General features: G+C 54.3%; 1 protein-coding gene across 1 annotated transcript in view; it reads left to right on the forward strand.

The window, feature by feature from the left end:
- Positions 1-12,452: 12,452 nt before the first annotated feature.
- Positions 12,453-25,075, forward strand: part of ALX4 (ALX homeobox 4) — a 42,142-nt gene continuing 29,519 nt past the window's right edge. Inside the window, exon 1 of the mRNA XM_019659947.1 lies at positions 12,453-13,025. Coding sequence (XP_019515492.1) covers positions 12,575-13,025 — 451 coding nt within the window. The 5' untranslated portion in view covers positions 12,453-12,574. The remainder of the gene's footprint in view (positions 13,026-25,075) is intronic.

Here is a 25,075-nt window from a genome sequence, read left to right on the forward strand (position 1 = left end):
TCCAGGTTGAGCTGTTGTTCAGCATCTTAGCTGTAGAGGGCAGTGTCACTGGCCCTCATATGTGGGATCCGAACCGGGGCCCTCTGGCGTCCCAAGCGAGTTCTTAACCATCGCGCCACTCGGCCGGCCCTCAGATTCTTTTCTAAAGGGGAAAATAATTAACCATTCCCAAAATAGCTGCCTTCATGGAGATAACTCATATGTAGTGAAACAGAATTTTCCAACCAATTCTACTTAGTTCATTTGTTCCTTCCTTCCTTCCTTCATTCATTGAACATTCTTTGCCTGATCCCATTTCAGCCAAAGATTACATTACAGGTGATGATAAGTGCATAGAATAAATACTGTTCGGGAGATGGGGCCACGATGCCAGTAGAGAAAGGGCATGGGGAAAATTCCAGAAGATGAGACTTGAGCTGTAACTCCGAAGCTGCTAGGGAGAAGAGAGAAGGCTGTTTCGGGCTGAGTACACGGCATAGGCAAAGGAGACATCCCAGAAACCCTTTGGGGACCCATATTGGCAGGACCCAGCCAGGGCCTCACCCCAGCTACTTCCTAGAACTGAGGCCACCGGCACTCCCTGATAAGGTGTCACGATTTGCCTCCTTCCTCTCCAAGTGTCGGCTCCCCAATTTGTGGGGACTTTATTAAAAACACACAGTTAATGGCTCAGGAAAGAGGAGGCATTTTTACCTTCTCTCTCCCACCCTGAGCCCCCACTCCAGCTGGAATGTAGCCATCAAAATAAACATTAAATGCAAAATGCCAGAGCTGAGTTATTACTTGTGAGGGTGCTGGGAGAAAAATTTATAGCAACATTACAGTGTTTTGTTAGAAATCTCTTAATGTACCAAAATGGGAAGGTGTGTGTGTTTTTTATTAAAATGTTACACTCTATAAATCCAATCTGCAGGAAGGACACAGGTGGCGACCCAGGGACTCAGCTGAGGAAGCTGTCACTTCTATCTTTGGGGCCTGTCCTGTTCCCTGGCTCGGAGAGTAGCCTCTCCCCAGGCCTGATCCCTCTTCTCCTCCTCCATACTCCTTTCCTTTCCTAAAAAAGAGCTAGCTCTTCCCTTACCCATGCGCGCGCGCGCACACACACACACACACACACACACACACACACACACACACACACCCAGGAGGAGAAGCCACAGGAGTGTAAAGATCTTTGTGAGACTTCTCTCAGGGTCTGACTAAAAGTTCCAATTTTCTTAAAAGGCCTCTTCTGAGCAGTAGGGCCCCTACAGGGCCTTTATGAAGTTTGTCTGACAGGGTGAAATTTCCTGTTGGTCCATTTTCACAAGTTTAGATTCTGGCTGATGCTGCATTTTTCAAGGTCTTCTTTGTACAAAGGCAACCCGCTTCTGTCTCTAGCCTTCTGTTCTGGAATGCGCCTCCTCAAAAGGGTAGGTGATATCACAGGAGCAGAATGGCGGGTTCATTTTCCTCTTTTAACCACATGTGGGCGTGTCTTTCCTTAAAGAGCACTGTGGCATCGCGAAGAATGCCTTTTCTCTCCACCAGGAAGGATGGCTTTTCTCTCTACCTTTCAAAGAGCGACATCAAAGGACTCCTTTGTGATGTTAAGTCAGAGACTCCTAGCCTGAACAGGGGTTTGGGAGCCCCTAAGTTGTATGTGGAATTGGACGTATACACCTGTCCTGGGTTGCACGGTAGCCCTCCAAATAAATACTTCCAGGTCCTAACCCCCAGTACCTGTGAATGTAGCCTTATTTGGAAAAAAGAATATTTAGAGTTTAATTAAGTAAAGGATCTCAAGATAAGATAACCCTGGATTCTCCAGATGGGCCCTAAATCCAGTGACAAGTGTCCTTATAACAGACAGGAGGAAAGACGCCCAGAACAAGTTCATGTGAAGGCCAAGGTAGAGGTAGGAGTCGTGAAGCCACAAGGAAGCCTGGAGCCACCAGCACCTGGAAAGAGCAAGGATCCTCCTGGAACATGGCTCCACTGACTCCTTCGTTTCAGACCTTTGGCCCCCAGAGCTGTGAGAGAATAAATTTCTGTTCTTATAAGCCACTAACTTTTTAGTCATTTGTTATAACAGCCTTAGGAAACTAATAAAGCACCTACCTGCATCTTTCCAGAAAGAGAGCCCTGAGCTTTCATCAGATTACAAATGAAGTAAACCCCCGAAAATAGCTAAAAGCCACTGATATAAATGTTTGTGTGAAATTACACGTGTAGAGCCCTCACTCCTGCATGATAAGAATTACACCTAGAATTTGGATGTGCAGGGCCATCAAAGACCATCTACCTGGCCCAGCTCTCCAGCGCCCTGTCCCATTACCCCCACTCCCTGCTCTTATCCACACTGATTGATTCCTGGGTTCTGAATTCCCCCTTGTTCCCGTCTCCTTGGTTCCCTAGTCCTCTGAGATAAATTTTGCAAATCATTTGGGAAACTGAGCTCTTTTTAAAGGCATTGAAAGCATTAGTTGAAAGGTCATGGAGCCCTGGTGTCTAACTTGTCTGCACACAACCCAGTTCTGGGGACAGAGCTGAAAAAGGAAAATAGGTCCTTTTGAGATGATAACAATGTTTTGTAACTAGACGGAAGTGGTGCTTGTACAATATTAAGAACGTCCTAAGCGCCACTGACTTGTTCTCTTTAAAATGACAAATTTTGTGATACGTGGATTTCACCTTCAAAAAAAAATAGTAAACAGGCATCGATTGCTATTCTAGGTGCAATAATTAGCAAAGCTCATTTTACTCCCCACCTTCATCCTCAAGAAACTTAAAACTTGTAGGTTAGTTTGGCAGGGGTCATGACCAGACCAGTGAATTATTTCAAAGGAGACAAATCCTGAAAGGACGCTACTGGCCACACTTGGGGGCCCACAGGCCATCCAAGTACCAGTCACATGGCCCCAGAACCCCGGTGGGGATGAGGGACTCCGGAAACTTGGCGACTGGTCATCTGAACACATTCGACAGGTCAATGTGGCTGCAAGAACTGCGTGCTTCTCCAAGCTCTGCAAAGCCTTCCCTGTCCCAAATAAGCTTCAGGACGGGCTGAATGAAAGGAGCACCTATCCTCGTGATCTCTAATCCTCACAACTTTCCTAGGAGATCGAAATAATCACTACCACTTCACAGGTGAGGACACTGAGGCACAGAGAGGAGAAGGACGTGCCCAAGATCACACAACTGCCTCGGAGGTTAGCACCCCGCTTTGCCTGGCTCTAGAGAGCACGCGTTTTAAACCACCGCTTGAAAAACTCGATGGTACCTGGAAACGAATTCAATTTAGAAAAAGCAGCTAGGAGTTTCCTCGCTCCTGGGGAAGGCAGAGCAACTGGGGGAGACTGGCTGAGAGAGTAAGTTCGGTGACCATGACCCCACAGCGCATCACTGCGCAGAGGCTGCGATAACACAGGCGCCGGGTTCCGTCCACCTCCAGCTCCGCAGGGGGTGCATTTCCCTGTGTGTTTGTGGCGGGTGTCTCCTCTTCGTGAACTGGCCCAGCCTCTTTCAGCACTTGCGTGGGTTCATTGCGCGGGTCAGCAGAGGTGCGCAGGGCCCTGAACTGGCTGGCATCCAATAAACGCAGCGAAGGCGCCACCTTCCAGGGACAGCCACAGCCCAGTTCCTGGGGCCTCGCCTGACACTCAGTGGTGGCCCAAACCTGGAGCGAGTCGATAGATTTCGTTGTTTCTTTTATCTCATCAGCTGCCTTTTTGGTGTTCCAAGTCTATTCGCTGCGGTCTGGGGGGGGGGCGCCGTAGGCTCCCCCCCCCCCCGGGGCTAGGGGTTAAGGAACAGCGTGGCTGCGCTGTGCTTCCGCCCTTAGCACAGCAGTCAAGGCCCCTGCGTCCCCCACCTCCACTCCTGTGCCTGGAGCCCACAGGTCGACTCTAGGAGAAGTGTCCACAGTCCGACCGCAGCTGAGCGCTCTGGACCGGGTTCTGGGTGTGCTGGCGAAGTGTGGCGAGGCCAGCCCTGTGCCCACAGGTCCCAAGGAGGGAAGGACAGCAGGTGGGTTGGAGAGAGAATAGAGGTCGGCACACCGGTGTCCTCAGATACTACTTACTGGCCGGATGGAGAGGCTGGGAAGACTGACAGGCAGCTAGTAAGAGTTGGAGGCAATGGAAATGGTATAAACACTACCACCACTTATTAAGCACCTACTATGTGCCAGGAACTGTGCCAAGCGCTGTTTGTAGCTGTCTTTCCCTCTATCTCCAGGGTCTAGGGTTACTCAAGAACACCTCTCCTGCATTCCCTTCTGCCCTCTCCTCCCCACCACCTCCCTCCTCTCCGCTCTGCTCCCTGCCAGTCACAAGCCTTGGGATTACTAGGACTGGAATGTGCGATCCGGCTGCCTCCTAAAACAGGTGCTAGAGCCCGTCCTCTGCCTCCGGAGGCAGGCGGGAGACCGCAGGGGAGGGGGTGCAGGCAGGGATGCTAATGCCAGACCCCGCCCCCGACCGTGAGGTCCAGGAGGACAGTGGCTGCCGCGACAAAGCTCCCAGACCTGACTGACCTCTGGCTTGCAGTGTGACTTTGGGCAAAGGGCGTCGCCTCTCTGGGCTTCCTTTTCCCTGACTGTAAAACAGGAACGTGGACTCTACACCACAGGGCAGTAGTGAGCTTTCAAAGAGAATCAAGGGATGTGAAGGCGCTGCTGCTTGAAGTGCAAGGCGGGGCGGGGCCAGAAGCTGGAAGGCTGCAGGAATCTCCTCCCCTAAAGCCTCCCTCTCGCAACCCACACGCAACACACACCCCATCTCCTGCCTGCACCAGCTGAGAGGAAGGGCAGGCCAGCAGGTGGGAGCTCCAAATTCCTTTGGCCTTTTCATTCCTGAGGCTTTGAAAGGACCCTGACTCAGGGAGAAGCTGTGGTCAGAGGCGAGAAGGATGAAAATGACCCGTTTTTCAAACATTGAGGGGCAGGAACTCCAATTGGTCATTTCTGGGGGAAGGGGGTCATGATTGCTGTTACTAGAACATACCTTAAGTGAGCATGAGCTCATATCATCCTTGCAGCTATCCTATGAAGTAGGTTCTATTATTAACCCCCTTTTACAGAAAAGGAAACTGAGGCCCATGAAGGAAGTCACTTTGCCCACATTACACAGCCAAAAAGTAGCAGAACTGGGATTCAAACTGGAATCTAACGCTGGGCTCTTGCGCACTAATAAAATTGCTGCCTGGGCATTTTGCTGCCGCCTCCTTCCCCTGCCCCTTTACCAGCCCCAGACAGGTGACAGCCCCACTGCCACAGGCAGATTCCCCAACCAAGCTCTGTCTCTGAGAGAATCCAGAAGCCCCCACCACCACCACCACCACCATCCATGAGGACAACACTGGGGGGAGGATTGGAATGAGAGCCAACACAGCTGCCACCGGCTGCCCACAACCCCGCGGGGCTGGGGGAGGGAGCAAGTGGGCCAATGAAACCTTATAGGAGAAGGGAATGAGGAGCCGTGCTCGCCCCAGTGCGGGGAGCAGAGTAAGGCGAGGGCTCTGAACCAGTGTGGACTGGAGGAAAGGAGACGAGTGGGGAGTGGAGCAGCGACGGGAAACTGGGGGCTGCGTTCACGGCTCACCAGCAGGAGAGAACCAGGAAAACAGCCCTTCCCTGCCCCCATGGAAGCCTGCCCCCTTACCGCTCCACATCTCCAGCTTGGTTTTCTGGGTGTGAAATGGAAAAACCACCCCTTACTAGATTGCAGTGCCACCGACCTGGAAGAGAGCCTCTAGCCTGACTGACAGCTGGGTGTGGCAGCCTCTCTGTTGCAGAGTGGAAGGGTGCATAGGGAGAAAAATGATTAAGTCCACTCTGAGGGAACAGAGAGGACTTTGGGGAGAGCCCTGGTTTTTTCCCAAGGGGCCAGCTCTGCCCCAGGCTGGGGGTTAGGAGCTCCTCTGAGACTCTGTGGAAAGTTCTGAACCCTCTCCCCACAGATAGGCACATGCAGACTCGCAGTGAGGAGGGCCTCAGCTCCTTCTGGCCATCAAAACTCCTTTCCCTCCATCACTGAAGCCATCCATCTTCCCAGTGGAGACATGGCTGGAAAGTGCTTACACACTTCCCTGGAACTGAGACTGAGCAAGGGAGATCCTCCCCCCATTTCTGCCCAGGAGGTGCCTGGGGACCCCTATATAAGTGAGGTGCTGTGTTTGGGCTTCCATTTTCCCACGGCGCATCTTTTCCAGCCACAATTTAAAATCTTAGAGGAGCTGCTTCCAGGAGAGAAGGGACGGGGAGAAGCCAAGGAGGGACGGGGACTTCAGTCTAAACACCTGGCTGGGGGCTTGGCTAACGGCGTTTGGGAGTTATCTATGGGTTTAAATGATCTGTGCTCTCCTGGGCTCTAACGGATATTCAAGGGGTGCATCGGCTTAGACCTCAGAGGAGGACTTCTGGTCCCAACAACTTCCTCTCCGATCTAGGATTAAAGCGGTCGCCGGGCAGAGTGGAGACCCGGTCTCACAAGCTTTCCAGCCGGATTTTCCACGGGGCTCTCCTGACCCCCGCCCGGGGATCCCTTTCCCCGCGGTTGCAGAGGGAAGGAGGGCAATGAACTAGGCTCGGTCGCGCAACTGGCCTGCGCCTTGGGACCAGAACCCCAGCTCCATGTGCAAAAGTACTGGGAGGTAGATCCCGGAAGCACATCAGGGGTGGAGGTGAGGGCGGAGGCAAAAATGTGCCTTACTGTGGGCGCGAGCGGAGGGTTCATCATTTTTTAAAACCACCATTCATCCCTCTTTGTACATCATTGATTCTTAAGACCAGTGTGTGAGCGACTAGAACTCCCTAGAGCGCCCCATTACCTGGCACCTAGGGAGAGTGCGCTATTCGCAGTGAATGAAGATGTGTCCCTGAGCGCAAACTTCCTTTCGACCTCCTAGCTATCCCGCCGTAAGACACACAGAATGGTAGGCGGGAAGGTGGATGCCCTCTAAAGCCTCTCCCAGCCAGGAGCCGAGGGAGGCCGGGGCTCCGGGAAAGGCTAAGCGCCGAAACTCGGGGTATAGGTCCGGTTGTGAGGTGCGGGCCCTGGGCGAGGAGAAAGGGCGGGCGACACGGCGCTCCCGGAGCCCTGCTTGGCAGCTCTGGACGCATCCCAAGGGCCCTCTGGCAAGATCCTCCCGCGGGGCTCAAAGCACCTAAGCGACCACCGCAGGGGGGCCTCTGCAGGACAGCTGGGCGCCTCTTGGACCACACCATCCAGGTCCTGCGCCCACACTTGCCGCAGCCCTGGAGGCCCTGGAGAACCTCGGTAAGGCGATGCCTCCTCCCTGCGTCACCGGGGGAGTGGCCCGTCCGAGCGCGGCGCAGACGCTGGAGCCGGGCTACCGGAGGTGTGGCGGCGTCCTCACTCCGAGGGGACTGGGGCAAGCTCTAGAAGGCTGGGTGCAGGTGGAGAGCGCTGGCGCCGACTTCGCGAACTGCTGGCCTCGTCCTCCATCCCTCGGAGGGCACGGTGGGTCTGTGAGTGTGGCCGGGACTGGCGAGTATCCGAGTCCGTGGCCTGGCTTGCCGCTGTGGTGCCCGCGCGCCCAGGGCACGTGGAGAAGTGCGAGCTTCTCCACGTGCCCTTCAGGCCGAGAGGGATCTGGAACCTTTCAATCCGTGGGTCCCCAGAGATCTCAGAGAACCAGACTTGTTTGTAGAGACAGATCTCTGAGAACGCGCGGTGGTTGAGAGCATGGCTTCTGATGTCAACTCACTTGAGTTCGAATCCCAAGTCCTCAGCTTCGCTATGTGGTCATAAGCAATTGCTTCACTTCTTTGTGGTTCCATTTTTTAAATCAATCTAAAGTGAGGATAATAGTACCACCATAGGGTTATTGTGAGAACGGCAAAGATAATCAGTGTGCAAGAGCTGACTTGTAACGGTTGTCCCATACGCGATGGCTAATAATATGTTATGTCTAGAATGTGCGGTTTGTGTACCGGGCTCTGCAGGGCAGCGGGGTTCCTGCGCAAGATTTCTGCCCCACCTCCATGTATATCTTGACTCTTTCCGCCCCCTTTGCAGTTGTCCGAAGTGTTCTTTTAGCATCCCCAAATTTCTGAGCAGTCTTTGTTGCCTCCTGGGATTTACAGAGTGGCGACTTGGATCCAAGTAGAGTACACATTCGCTGAGGTGGGTACGGTGCCATTTTATCCACACGGCAAGTCGGGGCTTATGGGCGATCAGCCGAGGTCTTGGAGAAGATAAGTGGATCTGCCAGGTGGAGCTGGAGTACCCTCAGCCCTGAGCTCCACTGTTTGTCCAAAACGTGGGTGGGGAGAGAGTGCAGGGTTGGAGGGAGCTTACACCAAAGAAGATGGTTCTGAATCCGTCCTTCTTTGAAAGAAACTAGTATCTGCCATGCCTTCAAATTCAGTCCTACACCCCTGACCTCAAGAGCTCCAGCCGGGAACCACAGGGACTGGAAAGTTACTCTCCAAACCTGGGGCAATGCTCCTCCAATATTCATTCGTTCGTTCATTCATTTATTGGTTCATTCACTCCTTTAGTTATTCACTCAACAGATATTTACTGAACAGTGCTGTGTGCCTAGCACTGGACTCCCTACCTGGGAGACAGTAGCCTTGGACTCGCATTCTAGTAGGAAGACAGACACTAAATCAACATGGGAGATAATGTCAGGTCAGGAGAGATGCTGCAGAGGAAATAAACGGGCAGATGTGACAGCAGTGGCAAGGGTGGTGAACGAAGGTCTCCCAGAGGAGGTGACACTGAGCACTTGGCCTTGACAAAGAAAGACTTTTCTTCATCACTTGCCCTTCCCCAGCCCTGTGCGGAGCCCACGGAAGGGAGAAGCTGCTCTCAGGAGGGCTGAGCGGTCGATGTCAAAGGGAGGTAGAAGCGGGCAGCCAAGGTGGTGCTTGTCAGTGGGTGGGGGTACGGGACTTGAAGCAGAAGGCCCTGCTGACCCCCGCCATTCCTGGTCCTAACAGAGGAACCAGAAGTGCAAGGAAGGGCCAGCAGTATCAAGAGTGGGGGAGCAGGAGGAAAGGAGATTAGAGACAAACGGTAAACCAGGGGCAGCCTTAGCTTTGGGAGAAATAACCAGCAGAGGCCAGAGCCAGAACCAAGCTTCAGTGCCCTTAGTGTCACCAGGCAGCTTCAAAGGGTTCCCTGCACCCTTGAGGAGGAACTGAGTGGGAGTGGCTCAGCTTTCGGCTATGAATGGATGGATAGAGGGATGGACTGAGTACTGACGATGGATGGGCCGATGGGTGGGCCGATGGATGGGCCGTTGGCCTGACCAACGATTGAACGCACACAGAAATAACCAGCTACACTTATTAGCATTATCCTCAGAAAGGTGTATTTGAAGGGACTTAGGAGAGGGAGTTGGTGGTGGCTTTCGTGAGGTAAATGACATGCCCAGAAGGTTCTCACACGGTTGCTGGCAAACCCGCAGGCACACGTTCACTCTTTCTGAGTCCAACTCTACAGTCTAATGTAAAATGGTAGAAGGCCCTTGTGCGGGTTCCAAGGACAAAGGACCTCAGTGCACCAGGATGGATCTGGCTGAGGACATCAAATGCTGCGCCTCAGTGCTTGGGTTGAAATCCCCGGTGGCTGAGGCAGTAATTAAACAGGTAATAAAAGCACAGGGTGGGTAGGTGGTGAGAGGTAGCACTCAAAGCAAGCTTCCTTTGCACTGAGTGCAGACAGCGCAGAGGTTACCCAGAATATTGTGTAAGTGAAATTGTACCTGTCTTGGGGTCACTCCCCACCCCATACCACCCCCTGTGTTTTGCTTCACATAGTCTTCCCCTTGTATCTAGGCCTGAAATTGGAGGTGGGGGGAGAAGTGAAGGGAATGCTGCCACCATCTGAGTGCTTGCAGGCAGCTTCGGGGCACACGGGACCTGAGTAGCTTGCTCGCTTGGAACTCCTGGCAAAAATGCACCTCTAAGCTCCGGGACCACAAGGCGTTTTCATTCATTCATTCATTCATTCAACACACATTTTATGAGTGCCTACATTGTGGCAAGCCCTGGCCCCTGTTCTAAGAGAACTCACTGTTCTTGCGCAGCCTGGGAGAGGCCAGCATACTCTTAATTTTGTCACTTGATTCATGAAGAGGGAGAGGGAGAGCAACTTGTCCTTGGTTAGAGGAAACCAAAGACGTTGGGAACTGGTGTCTCACTGGGCAGTGGAAGGGACCCAGGGTCCAACTGCCCTGGTTTTAATATTTTATTCCACAACTATTTGTGGGGCACAAATATTGTGAGGTCGAGATGAACACCCACCTCGGCAACCAGATAACCACGAAGTCCAGGACGCTGATGTGACAAATGGAGGCACCAAAGCAGACTGGGACAGATGGGGAGGCTTTCTGGAGTAAGAAACTCTAGGCTGAACCCCAGATCATTAGCGAGCCAAAAGCACAGCGCTGAGATTAGGGGATTTAGAATTTGGCAGTTTCAAAGAACTGAAAGAAACTTCAACTGGACAGGGGCATTTGGGATGATAGCAGGCTCACCCACTTTTTGCTATGTGAGCTTGGAAAATTCTTGTTTTCTTTGCGTTTCAGTCTACCCGTTTGCAAAATGGGCACGGTAAGGCGAGCATCGCCAGATTGTTGGGGGTGGCCAAGAGAAAGATCTATGGATGGCTTCGGGCACAATAGGCCCTCAATAAATATAAGAGCATCACGAGGCTTAGGTCTGCAGGCCAGAAAGGCGCGGTCCCGATGGACGATGGGGGAGGGATTCAGGCCCGTGCACCCCTGGCCAGGGGTTGCGGAATATCTTTATTAACGAGCACTTCAAGGTAAGCTGCGATGGAAACCAGATGTGGGATCGCGCAGTCGGAGGCAGAGCTCAGAGCAGAGAGATAAGGGAGTGGGGTGAGGGTGAGGATTAGCCCGGATGAGGTTGGGAGGAGAAGCACGACCCCCCAGATATTTTTTCTTTGGGAGACCTTAGGTGCAGAAGATTGACTTCTGACCCGCACTCCTGGGTTCAGAGCACTCAGGCTCTCTCTCATTTTACTTTGCCTCTTCACCTCTCACCCCAGTCACAGACTCCCTTGAGGTACGTCCTCCAGCGGCGGACTTTCTCTGCAGTTTATTGAGGGCTGCTCTAACTAGTCTCCTTCAAACGGAGTCATTCCGCAGTCGGAAACCCATTTCCTCGGTTCTTCGGTTCTTTGCGTTTTCTTTGTCGGCAACGTCATCCCAGGTCGGAGGAGGGACTACCTTTAGCATGGGTTCCAGCGGGCGCTGCTACTTATGGGCTGTGTGACCTCAGCCAGGTGACTGCACCTTTCTGAGCCTTGGTTTGCTCATCGGAAAATTAGGGATCCCAATCTTCACCACTCACGGTTGTTGTGAGGTGCAGTCGATAATTAGCCGCGTGGAGGGGGCTCCACGAGCCGTAAAAGTTATTTTTCCTTGCTGTGGCGGGTCCCAGGGCCCTGGGGCGCGCGTCGGTGAGTGAAACCACAACCCATCAAATCAGAGATTAGAGACTGCCTCACCTCCACCATGAGCAGTGAACAGGTGACAACGGGACGTTTGGGCGCGGCCAGCGGGTCTCCAAACTCTCAACCGGCCATCCAGAAAATCCCCTGGGTTGGGCGCAGACCTGAGGAGTCCGTGTCTGGGTCCCAGGCTAGGAGGGCTGGGGAAGCGGCAGCGCTCTCAAGTTTCTGAAGACTGGCCTGGTCGAGGTTTTCTCCCCGTGGTTGAGTGAATAAAGGCCCATCCGTACCCAGCGCCCTTGCAGCGGAGGGAGATAGTTAACCAGACGTGAAAGTGGTCATACACAGGACGACTGCGGCGTGTGTGTGTTAATTTCTTGGAGGAGCCGAGAATAGGGAAGAGGGGTTGGAAACACAGAGGGAAAGGCACCAGTGGGGAGGCCCGCAGCTACGCCGCCAAATTCACGCCGAAGTGTGCAAACGACTCGCCTGCAGTCGAAGGCTAGCGGCCCATCTGACTCCGAATGTCAAAACCTGTTAGGCTTTTTTTTTTTAATTTGTTACTGAAGATTTTTGCATGCCCCCCTTCCCTAGGCCAAAGCTGGGACCCGGTAATTCTCAGCCTAGCCTCTGGAGCCCTGAGGTCCCGACACCTCCCTACCCAGCCTAGAGTCGGAAAAGCCGCAGGGCGCCTCCGAGTTGAATCCTCTGCGAGCGATTTAGTAGCATCTCCATAAGAGAGCGAAAAAAAGACGCAGGGAGATTGGAAGGAGAGTAGGGAGAGAGGAGGAGGGTGAGAAGGAGGGGAGAAGGAAGGAGAGAGTCAGGAAAAAAACTCACTCTCCTTTACCACCCCCCTCCCAAACCTTAAGAGGGTTTGAAAGATCTGGTCAACTTTCCGAAACATCTGAATCTTTTTACAGCCCTCGATTCTTTCCCTGAGCCAGCTGTGGGGAAGGAGGGGGGCGAGGAGAGAGAGAGAGAGAGAGAGAGAGACCCGTGGCAGGAGGAGGGAGAGTGAGCAGGCCCGCGCGGAGCGCACAGCCACCGCCTCCTCGCCTCTCCAAACTCCCGGCCAGGGCGCGCGGTGGCGTCCTCGCGCTCTCGCTCGCGCCCCCGCCCGTCGCCCGCGCAAGCCAGGCATGAATGCTGAGACTTGCGTCTCTTACAGCGAGTCGCCGGCTGCTGCCATGGACGCCTACTACAGCCCGGTGTCGCAGAGTCGGGAGGGCTCGTCGCCTTTTAGGGCATACGCCGGCGGCGATAAGTTCGGCACGACTTTCCTATCCGCCGCCACCAAAGGGCAGGGATTCGGGGACGCCAAGAGCCGGGCCCGCTACGGCGCAGGGCAACAGGACCTGGCGGCACCTCTGGAGAGCGGCGCCGGAGCGCGGGGCTCCTTTAACAAGTTCCAGCCCCAGCCCCAGCCACCGGCCCCGCAGCCGCCGCAGCCGCAGTCACAGCCGCAGCCGCCGGCGCCGCAACAGCATCTCTACTTGCAGCGAGGCGCCTGCAAGACGCCCCCGGACGGCAGCCTCAAACTCCAGGAAGGCAGCGGCAGCCACAACGCGGCCTTGCAGGTCCCCTGCTACGGTGAGTGCACGTTCGATTCCTTCGGGACTGGGGACCTCAGGGCCCGTGGCTTCGTCACCCCCAAAACCATTAGGCTTGCGGGAGGCAGGAGTCGGGGTAGGGAGGTGCGGGGCTGAGCAGTGAGTGACTCCGGGTATCTACTGCCCCGAGGGGAACCAAGGTATTCGTCCTGCCCCCTTCATATCTACCCCCGGCGTAAGGCCAAAAGCGCGGAGCGTTTTGGCTATTAAACTCGACCTGGAGTTGTTTCCACCGCACTTCGCCGTTTCTCCAACCACTCGTTTTGCGCTGCCCGCGGGTGCTTTAAAGCGGGTGCTTCTTACCGGCTCCAGGCGTCCAGAGGGAACAGTTGCAGCGGAGCCCAGGGGCGCGGGGTTCCCGGCTGCGGAGGCCTCACTCCCGGCCGGCTGGGAGGCCCCTCCGGCCTCGCCACAGGTGGGAGCATCGCAGGTGCGGAGCCCAGCTCGGAGCCCCGAGCGCAGTCGGCGGAGCGCGCCCGGGATGCCGTGGAACAGGGGCACAACACGGATGCGGGTCCAGAGACGCCTGGGGCCGCGAAACACCCAAGTCCCGGGGACCCAGAGCGCGGCTTGCCGCTGCGAGGAGGGCCGGCCAGAGTTTCCGAGCGTTTTTCTGTTGGCGAGTCCGGGAGACTGGCTGACCTTGGAACAATGGTTTAGGGCCCACCCCGCAGGGAGACAGGAAGCCGCAGATCTCCAGGCGGCTCAGTGCTGGGGGTAGAGGGAAGTTTCTAGGTCCTGATTTGGGCCTACAGGGAACCCGAGGCCCAAATGACCTCCAAGCCCCCCTTGAACGCAGGCGTGGGCCCCCAGAGCGCAACGACCAAAGTGGAGGAGAGAGCCTCTCAAGGGCGGCCTGAGGCCGGAGCAGCTCAGGAGCCTAGGCCTTCTCTTCCACAGAATCAAGATTGGTGAGCCCCAAGGGCAGCGAGGGAAACCGAGAAGGGAGAGGAAAATCTTCTCTGGACTAGAAGACCTAGGCACACAACCTCCCCCTAAGGCCTTAGCCTTCAGGCAGAGTCCTGGAGATGAGCTGGTGCTGATCCAAGCCTGACAGAGGTGGGACATGGTTGAGGACTTGGCAGCTGGAATCACCTTAGGAAAACAGCTCATGGCAAGCACTTTCTTACATTCAAACTGGCTCTCCCACAGGCTCTGAATTAGTTCATTAGGTGGTTGTTGACACGCACATTCACACAATCATGTACCTGTCTACACTTGCATTCCACACACGCATACACAAAAACAAAAACAAAACTTCTTCCTCATGAGCCAACAGAGTTACACATCAAGTAGACTCACTCATGTGGCCTAGCACATAGTCACACACTCCCAAATGGGACTGGACTGAAAGCAGATTTAGAAAGATCCGGTGGCCTTTCCCCACTTCCTCCACCTTTCTCCTCCACCTTCCTGTTAGAATGGGATCAGACACTTAGATCACAGACACTCACATCTCCACACAGGTGCTCCTTCCACATTCAGTCAGTCCTGTCCACACACACTGGCCTGCCTCCTGGCCTCACCAGGCCCCTCCTTGTCCGTGTCATTTGGGACTGTTAGGTTAGGGCGAGTCACAAACTGGGGCACCCATGGAGGTTCACTGTGCAAAGCCAGGGAACTCCTGTGTTTTCTCTCCCACTGCACTCGATGTTCATGTTTTAAAGAAATTCACCACTGACACTTCTGAGGAGGCCGAGAGATATTAAGCAAGGAGAGAGCCCAAGCTTCCTCCCTCTTGTTTGGAAGATGGCTTCAGGTCCAGAGGGACAGGGGAAAGGGCTGGCCCCCCCGCTGAGCACCCTCTCAGCTCTACTGGGCCCTCGCATGCCAGCCTAGCCCTTCCTCTACTCGTGTTAGCCTTTGGGGCTCCCTACAGTGTTACCTGTGAGAAAGGAACTCTTCCACATCTGGGTCCTCATGTGCCTCATGGGGAAATAATAGCAAAGCCTTACTGGATGGTACGTGTACTCCCAGGGAGAGAACAGGAGCCTAGCTTATCTGTCCTCCTTAGTATTTCCATCATCAGCCTCTGTGCTGTTGGGAACCTGTGAGCACCAATTCTGAAGACGAGATAAGCGCCTGCCCCTGCTCTGGACAGAGCCATAAAGCTGCAGGTTGGGACAAAAGGCAGCCTAGACTAACCCACAGGACCCCACACCCCTGCCCAAGATGGAGGCATTACTCAGGGCAAAGCCACAAACAACAAACAGCTCTGTTTATTCTTTTCCTTCTCTCAGCAACTGAGTTTCACTGGCTAGGAGATTTCTGGCCCTTGTACAAAAGAGATTAGGCACCTTAGGTCCAAGATGAGGAACCCGAGGCTCCAAAAGATGGGGCTCTGCCCTTTACAGAGGCAGCTGGGGAAAGGGCTTCTGCACTTGGCTCTCTAGATGGCCAGCAAGGAGGGAAACTGAGGCACATGTCGACAGCTGTTCTCTCCCACAATTGTCAGAGTGTGTATTCAAAAGGGGAAAAACGGGGTTCAAAGACAAAGCCTTAGGATGTTCCCAGGAGCTTGGGAAAAGTGGGGGCAGACGCGGCCTCGGCTCTGGGCTGGGTTGGGCCTCGGCTGATCTCGATCCCAACCGCAGGTAGCTTGGACCTCGCAACCTCCTTCCCAGCTCTATTGATCCCGGGGCCAGAAGCCAGTTCCTTGATCTGCGTAACTACACGGACCTCAGCCCCGGGAGCCACTCCCCTAGTCCAAGGGGTCCTCTGCCAGTGAGGTGCGGGCTGAGGGGTAGCGCCAGGGACAAGCCGAGGGAGCGCGCGGCTGGGAAGCCGCCTCGGACTCCGCCGGCCGAGTCTTCTCCGAGTTGCCATGAGTGGAGGTGAGAAATCCTCCCAGGCCGCAGTCGTCTTTAGCCCTAACTAGGCCTCTGTTTCCCCATCAGTACTAAAAGGGTGACGAACGAGATGAGTAGGCAGTCCTCTCCGGCACAAAGATTTTCGCGTTGTTACAAAAGAGCCCCAACCGGCACTCTCCTGAATCAATCCTGACCCCTCCAGGCTCCGGGTCCGCACTTCGGCTGTCCGAAGTCCTTGCCTGTCCCTAGCCCGGTTGTGGCTGCGTGGTCCCCAGGAGACACACCAGGTTGGAGACCTGATATTACTCAGCTGCACGAAGACCCTCCTCGCCTCCAGGTTGTGGGATCCGGCACGTCGCCCCCCAAACCCTGGGCCGAATCCCCAGCCGCCGCCAGCGCACCAGGCCTCAGCCATGCGCCCCGGGACGCTTCGGGGAGCAGCCTTGCTCCCTCTTCTCTTTCGCTTTCGATTCGGTGCAGGCAGGTTTTCGTTGCTAGCGGATTGCTACCTTCCCAAACACCCGGCCCCCGGAAGGCAACTGCTCTCAGAGCTGAGGTCTGGGGAGACGCGGGCCAGGCCGGAGACCTCTAGGGCGCCATTGAGGGGCTGGTCCTGATTTATCGAATTAGACGCAGTGTTTGAATCCTAGGGATATTTATTTCCACGCACCAATACAATCCACACGCCACAAAATGTATCTACTCCTCCTGGGTTGGGTCGTATTCGAATTTAATCAAAGAACCAGGGTGTGTTTTTGAATGGGACCCCAAAAAAGACATCAAGAAACGGAGATGAGGGCAGAAGCAGAAAGAGCCGGTGGGTGACTGGAGATGATGGAAGGAAAACTGGGAGCAGTGACATCCCCGACCCCGGGTCAGATTTTTTTGGTGGGGGGCTGGGAAGGAGGATGCTTTTAATTTTTTACTTTGTTAATTTCGGTAGCCACCAGCCTGCTCGAACAATCCGGCCTAAACAATCCGGTTCTTAAATTAAAAAAATAGAAGGCCTTGATTAAAGGTCTGGTGTTATTTTAAATCAATCGATTTGTAGAAAGTTTTCTTTCTTGTAAATAATTTATATACAGTGCAGTAGATCGCCAAGTGGAAAGTACGAAGAATTGTTATATATGTGAGCACTAGTATAGCTACCACCTGAACTGATACCCCTTTATGTGTTGTGTGGGAACACGAAAACTTTTGGGAGAGAATGTTTTTGTGAGTTGTTTTAAGAAATTTGCACAAAAGACTTAGGCGAGCTGGGGGCCCCACCTTGTGCTACGGTGGTGGTTCTTGAGTAGGGTGACCTTGTACGCCGCGTATTTGTGCGGTGCCGCCTCAGAAAGCGAGGTTACTACCCGCTGCACCAGTAAGCTCGCTAGGCCGCGGGGCTACCGGGGAGTCGCCAAAGCCCTGAGCCGTGCACGCTGCAAAACGGGGCCGTGGTAGGAAAACAAGTTAAAATACCATACATAAAATTTCGCCAAAGTCCCCGAGGACTTTCGTTTTGGAAAGCAGTTGGGTGCACTTTTCCGGAGACGTACCTTTATCTTGGCCTCAGCGCGTTTCTCTCTCCCGGCAGCTCTGTGCGCGGTTTTGTTTTGAGTGGCAAATTAAAATTGAAATATGAAATGGAAATACAGCGGTCTTTGCAGATATGGGGGTGAGGCCAGGTTGTAGTCCCGCGTGTTTGTCTGGGGTTCAGACTGCTCGGCTGACCCCTGGACCAGCAGGGTGCCCGAAGCAGCAGGCAGGGAAAGAAGGGGGAAACTGCCCGGAGTGCCCACGGCACCGCTGGCATATGATGGGGAACCGGGAAACCGCGCTCCAGCGCACGGTGCGTCTTTCCCTGCAAGGAAAGGGGAGTGGTAGTGGTGGGGCGCTGTGAGAGAATGCTTGGCGGGAGAGAACTCCTTGCACCCAGAGCTTTAGCGTCCTCAGCTCCCACGACCCCAAAAGACTAATGGCCCAGGCACTGTTTTGAATGGGACCGTGAGAGCCCAGTCATGTGTCTGGACGCTGCCTGTCAGGAACCACCTGGCCACGTGCTCCCACAGCTACGGGGTTCCCCAGGAATCGCTAAAGTGACGCGCGGGCCGTCAGATTAGGAAACCAAGACAGTAGAGCCGGGGCTACGTAAGCGGTGATCTCGCCCAGCGAATGAATTCAGATTGAAAGCCACCGGTCGGGTCTTGCTCAGGGGCCGTGGGTACCACACACCGTTGGCTGGTTTGCACTAGACAGTGAGGAGGCCCTTCTTCAAAACAGGGTCATTTTGCTGAAAGAGGCACCTCTACCTGGCTAGTCAACCCTCCCAGCCGCAGGGTGGTGCTTCTCGGAGACCAACCAGAGTTACTGAGGGCCCCCTCAGACCTCCCTTCCAGAGGTACAGCCCTTCACCTTCTTCTCTCACCTACAGGTGTGCAAATAACGACACCCCCACCTCCATGCAAGATGCTCCTTCCTTACCCAGTACAGGGGTGCGGAGTAGCCCCGGAGCAGCAAGTGCTGTACTGCCTGGAAGCTGGTATCCCCAGAAAAGCTGACTGGGTGCAACAGAAGCCCCCGGTGTGTTCAGAGGTGTCCCGGCGCCCCAGACACACCAGACCTGCCCCCCCATCTCCAGTGCATTGTGTCTTCTTAGCAAAGACCCTCGTCTCTACCCGCTCCCCTCCCCCACTGCCAGCGCCAGGAGGACAGGGAGGGGTGGAAAGAAAGTTGAAACTCAGTGAAGAGAAGAGACTCGCAAAGGGGAGGTTCACAGGAGCGAAAGGCTGGAGAGGGAGTGGGGTGGCGATGTGGGGCAGTTTCGGATTCTGGCTCCAGAGGCAGCTAGGAGGGTCACCGTGGTGCTCCGCAGCGCCCAGAGTGCATTTTAGGAGAGGAGGGTTACTGGGAAATACTTGGGGGGCGGTAGGGGGGCGGTGTGCAAGAGGCGCCACAACCCGTCAAGTACCTGTCTTTCCCAGCAACCGTGCAGAGCGTGCTTGGGACCGCAAGTTTGGGGCTGCTGAACGCGGGCACTGATTCCTGTTCAAGAAAGAGAGGTAACTGGTGCGCGCTTCATCGGATTCTTAAAGCGGATTGGTTTAGAAAGGATTCTCTTTCCAAACTGGGAGCCGCGGAGCGTGGGCGTCTGTTCCAAGCACTTCGCAGATGGACTGCCCACAACCCGGGTCGGGGCAAAGCAGCTGGTTCTCCGTGCGCTCCGAGGGCCATGGGGGAGAAGATTAGAGACTGCGAAAGGTTAGGGCCGCGGCGCTAAGGTCCCGCGTGGCACATGTGCGGCGCAGGCTGCGCCGGTCCCGGTATAGATCGTCGCGGGCCTCCACTGGTTGCCTTCTCTATGCCCTGCGTGACCTTGGGAGAGTCCCTTTCCCTTCTCTTCCTGGGTCCGAATTTTAGCTCTGTGAAATGCTGGCATTTGGACAATTTCCACAGATCCTCTAGGGGTTTCTATGCTGGTACCCGTTTGGATCTGCCTTCACCCCGTTTACCTGCCCTCCACATCCTTAGATACATTTTTGTCCAGGAGAAATCGGGTAGTGTGGACAGAAAAGACTTCCCTGGAGGCAGAAACGGGTCCTGAGGGTTCCCTAGGGTCAGTTGGAAGGCGCAGCAACAACGTGGGCAGGAGTTTCAGGCAGTCCTGGAGGGCCGCAGCTGAATATGGGGTATAGGCTCCAGGCTGGGGCTTAAATATGGAGAGGGGCGAGCGGCAGGGTGTCTTTGTGCTCATAAGTGACCAGGCTTAAGCTAAGGCTCTGAAGTTCCCAGCCCTTCTGGGCTGCCCAGGTCCCCTTTCTCCACGCATCTTCCCTATGTCTGCATTTACTGAGCACCTACTATGTGCCAGACCTTGTTCTAGGAGAACAAACACAGCACCTGCCTGTTATCCTATAGCTTACATCTTTCCAGGAGTATACGTTTGGGCATAATAAATATTTACTGGCTGGAAGGACCAATGAAGAATTGGTGTCTGATTGGGAGTGTGGCCCGGCCCAGGTTAAGGCCAGCTGTGAGCATATCCCAGTACTTTTGTCTGTGGGTGGAGGCCTGGGGAATTGTGTTAGCATGTGCACAGTGTGAAGGGGGCAGTGCCCCACCCACACTCATTGGGTCCGGGTCCTGCCAACCCAGTGTGCTTCAGGGGGGCGAGTGTACTAATTTGTGTGCGTGTCTGCATTTCTGAAAGATAGGTGCTACCCAGAATGCCTGCATCTGTGTCCGAATGTGAGCGTGTGCCTGCGAGAGTGAGCACCTGTGCTTTATGCTAGGGAGACTGTGACCAAGCACTTGTGCGTCATGGCCTGTGGCCTTCCTTGCCTATGGTGGGGACTCCTTGGTGAGACTGATTCATGGAGTAGCAGGCAGAGTGCCCCCGTGGCCCCTGGGAGTGGCCTTCCTGGGGCCTTCACTGGGTCTACCCAGCCCACCCACACTGTGGTGAGGTTTCCCCTCCACCCCCAGCTCTTGAGTGTACCCTCTGTCCTGTGTGGCTCGCTGTGGACAAGGAAACATCCTCCACACCACCATTATGCATGTCACATCTCCTGTTTAGCAGATGAGCAAACTGAGGCCCGGAGAGAAACGGGACCCCACAGACAGGTTAGTGGAAAGACAGGAACTGCTGCTGGGTTCTCCTCCTTCTACTGCTGGGGACAGAGGAGGAAAAAGGACTTGGAGAATATCTGCTCAGTTTCATCCATTCTTTCTCTCCATTGTAATCCCTCCAATACACTGCACACTCTCTCTGTGCATCAAACAGGGTAGACACTTGCAGTCTCCCCACTCCAGAAATAAGGCAGGCCCCACCATGAATTCCTGGGGATTACAGGGGTAACAGGAGAGCACTTACGGAGTTCTTGTAGGATAACAGGGACTCATCCCGCATGTGACCAGACAGAGCTGGGTCTCCTGCCCTCTGCCAGGCTCCCCGAGCCAGGTTTTCTCTCCCAAGTGCTGGAAACCATGAGAGTGCATGTCCAAAGGGGTTAACTGAGGCCACCTGACGGACCTCCTCCTCTCTCCTTTGACCATCTGCCAGGTTTAGAGGCCTCAGTGGCATCGGGGAGACCTGGTGCTGCCCCCCCCTACACACAGTGGGTCATGGTGTCAGGTTGGGTGTCCCACCCAGTGTTGGAAGAGACACCAGATGTCTGCTAGCCCAGATGTCCTGTTTTACAGTCGAGGGGACTGAAACGCCTGATTCACTTACTCATCACTCACCAAACTTGGCCTGTCACTGTGCCAGGCCTTGTGGGGGATTCTGAGAAGCGCTGGACACAGCCTCTGCCTTCAGGTCCAGAGGGGGAGACAGACTAGTAACTTGGCAATTACAGTTCACTGGACGATGCTGGATCAGGGAAGCCCCAGCTGAGGCTGGGCAGAGAAGGGCTGGGCTTTCTACAGGATTTGCAGCTCATTAGAAGACCCGGTGCCCAGGTGGGTGTCACCTCGCGCAGTAAGGGGAGGACCTAGAGAAGTTGAGGGAGTTGGGAGTTGCCACAGACCCACTGGATCTCCTCCGGTAGCTGAAAAGCCCTTGGCTGCTTCTCTTCTGTCTCCTTTTCTCCCTCCATGCCTTCTCTGGAGATCAACAGATCTGAGTTCAAGTCTTGATTTTTCCATGTAAATAGCCACGTGCCTTTGGAACAGTCCCCTTATTTCTCTGGTTCCACTAAATTCATTTACAAAAATGGGGCTGTTTAGACCTGTCCTATGAGGGAGGGGAGTGGGGGGAGGTGAGGATGCAGAGGGGTAGTATGTCTGCGGATACATCCTGCAAGGTCAAGTTCCTCGCCTGGGAGGACTGAGAGCCCCACCTGTGCTCATTATCTACACTTTATGAGTGATAGGGTGTTTTGACGAGTGATGGTGGGGGTTCTGATCAGATTTCAGAGTACAAATGGAGACTTTAGGGTCCTCCCGGATACGTGGGCCTCTCCAATGTCCAGTGGTCTCCCCCGCCCTGTCTGCAGCCCCACCACTCAGCCATGTGGGTGGGTTCACATCCGGTTCGCATCACAGCACTGAGCTGGGACAGCTCCATGGTCTCCACCTTCAAGGAGGGAGCTCACCATTGGGCAAAGAAGACAAGCATGCCCACAGTTCTGCAGCACAGGTCCCCTTTCCGGGCCTCGGCCTCCCATCTGTTAAACCCCTGCATTCACTGCTTTCTGAGGCCCTGGGGTTCTGTGCTATTCCAGGCCTGGGATCGAGGCACCAGGAGTGGCAGATGGGTCCTCCAGGATCCTCGGGAGGTCTCTGGGCCCCCCTCTCTGCACAATCCCTTGCCAAGAGAGTACCCTGGGGGAGGCAGAAAGTTGGTCCAATCTGCCAAAGGGGAAGAGTCTGGTGTGCCTTGCCTGCCCTGCCTCAGTTTTCCCATCTGCAAATTAGGGAGGATAATAATGAAGTGAGGTGATGGGGTGCGAGGCGGGAGGGGGTTAGAGTCGGCAGAGCAACACCTCTGTGCTGACACCGTGCACACGCCTGCCAGTACAGCAAGCCGTGTGCTGAGTGCTTCTTGTGTATGATTTCACTGAATCAGTCACAGCCTGTGAGACAGACTCTATCATCCCGCTTCCCTGGGTGAAAACAGGCCCAGAGAGGATGAGTGACTTGCCCCAGGTGGGTCCAATAGGAAGGGAGAGGACAAGTTCTGGATGGCCAAGGACTCTGAGAGCCTAAAAGGCATTCTTTTATAATTTTTTTTGAAAGATTTTATTGGGGAATTGGGGGAGGGGAACAGCGTTGGGGAATCAGGGCATAGGAACAGACAATTTGCTGTCCTTTTGTTCTTCAGTCTAGTTGTGGAGGATGTCGCTTCATTGGCCCACGTTGGTATTATCATTGCGCTCTTCCCCGGGTGAGGCAGTCGCTCGCCTGCCATTGGACGGCCGGCAGCTCGGCAGCTCACGAAAGCTCACGCCAGCAGCTGGCCAGCTCCACTGCAGCCTACGTCGTCACCGGTGACTCACAGCAGCCCAGATCCAGGTCGAGCTGTTGTTCACCATCTTAGCTGCAGAGGGCAGTGTCACTGGCCCTCATATGTGGGATCCGAACTGGGGCCCTGCTGCTCAGGGACGGCGTCCCAAACCAACGCACCACTTGGCCAGCCCTAAAAGGCATTCTTTTAAAGGATGATCCTAATTAGGCCTGAGGTCACCCTAATCCTATCCCAGATGATATGGGATTGAAAGACTGGGTTTTACAAACATGCCCCCCAAAGAGTTCTTCCCACTTTCCCATCTGGAGATGCGATGGTCGGGGAGCGGGGGCTCAAGGCTGGGCTTGGTGCCTGGCAGGTCAGAGTTCTACACCTGACTCTGTGACCTTGGGCACAGCTTCTTCACCTGTTCAAGTGTCCTGCTGGGCTGCCGTGAGTACAGGGGCAGGCATGGTACAGGCACTGCATAAGTGTGATGAGGGATTACTCTGAGTGTCCAGAGTCCCCAGGAACATGCCAGAACCTCTGGTCAGGGCAGGGTGGAGCTGAGGAAAGCATGCGGGACAAAACACAAGGAGAATTACCTTCCTCTTTGGGAGGAAGAGATACAGTAGGAAGCTTTTGTCTGCTTTGTTTGAGTCCATTTCCCCAGAGCCTGGAGCAGGGTTGGTATACATAGTAGATGCTCAATAAATGTTTGTTGATGAATGACTGAATTAATGATAATGGATTGCGAATACGCTAGGAACTCTAAAAAATTTTTCTATCCTCCCTTCCTCCCTCTTTCCTTTGAATTGAGGCCTAGAATGAGAACCTGACTTCTGGGTCTCTTGTACCCTAGTGGAAAATAATTCATTTTCTGTGAGGATCTCTACTGGAAATAGGTATGAGAGCAGGGAGGTCCTTTCAGACTCTGGCAGATGAAGGAGCACCCCTTTTCTCCACTGTCCCCCTTCGGGCAATCTCCCCCCTCCTGACTTCTCTCCTCAGGTCTCCCCATTCCCTGAAGTGAGTTCTAGGTCCCTCCTGCCTGTACCACCCCCACCCCCCATCACCTGCACCATTCTGGGTCCCTTGTTCTTCCTTGCTGCCTGCCCAGCAGGGCCAGCTGAGAGCTGCTGACATTCCTCCCTGGGTACCTTATCCACTCAGTCCCATCACCCACCATCCCACAAACGGAGCTCTACCCCACAAAGAGATGCAGCGCTCTGTTTTGGCCCAAAGGCCGCCCTCAGCTCACAGCCCACTGTGTGAAGCACTTAGGCCTGAGCGTGGGGTATAGTCAGCACTCAGGTGGCCACAGTTACAGGTGGTGTGGGCGGAGAGCTGGAGGAGACTGATGGAAGACCTCCTTCTCCCTCTTTAGAGAGAGAATTGAGCATAAACGAAGCTCTGAAAATGTCCTGCCAAAGGCTTCCCCTCCCATCCAACAAGTCCCGTAGGGCTGTGCCCCAGTGTCAGGCAGGCGTGGGGCATTTAGCAGTGAATGGACTGACTGTGCTGCAGTGGGAGTCCCTAAGGAAAGTGCAAATGAACTGGGGCTTCGTGCCTATGGGCATTTGAAGTGGACCTTGGAGGTTGAATAGGAATTCACCAGCTGAGGTAGCTGGAAAGGGCACTCGAGACTCAGAAAACAGCATGAACAAGGGCTTTGGGTCAAGAGAATCTGCAGAGTGTTTGGGCAAGAGCAAGTGTGTGGCGTGCAGGGGTCATGATGGGTACGGGCAAGATGGGACCTGAGTAATGGCAAGGGCAAAGCCAAGAGGGACGTTCTCTTTTTGCTGAGGGGTTCAGACTTTGGGAAAGCCCCTGGAAGCCTCTGAGCAGTGCAGTGAGAGGCCAAGACCCCAAGTTGAGTGGTTTTTGTGCTACTCAGTATGTTCCATTTTTTTTTAAAAAATTCAATATTTTAAACTTTCTATTGTAAAATATATGTAACATAAAAATTTACCATTTTAACCATTTTAAGTGTATAATTCAGTGGCATTAAGTACATTCATAACGCTGTATAACCATCACTTTCATCTATTTCCAGAACTTTTTCATCATCCCAAACAAACCCGTTAAACAATAACTCCCCATCTCCCTCTCTCCCAAGGCCCTGGAAACCTCTGTTCTACTTTCTGTCTCTATGAATTTTCCTACTCTAGGTATTCCACAGCAGTGGAGCCATGCAAATCATTGTTGTCCTTTTGTGTCTGGCCATTTGTATATCTTTGGAGAAAAATCTTTTCATTTCCTTTGCCCATTTTTGGATGGGTTTTTTTGTTG

The sequence above is a fragment of the Hipposideros armiger genome, unplaced genomic scaffold (assembly GCF_001890085.2).
Source record: "Hipposideros armiger isolate ML-2016 unplaced genomic scaffold, ASM189008v1 scaffold_309, whole genome shotgun sequence".
Classification (NCBI taxonomy): Eukaryota; Metazoa; Chordata; class Mammalia; order Chiroptera; family Hipposideridae; genus Hipposideros; species Hipposideros armiger.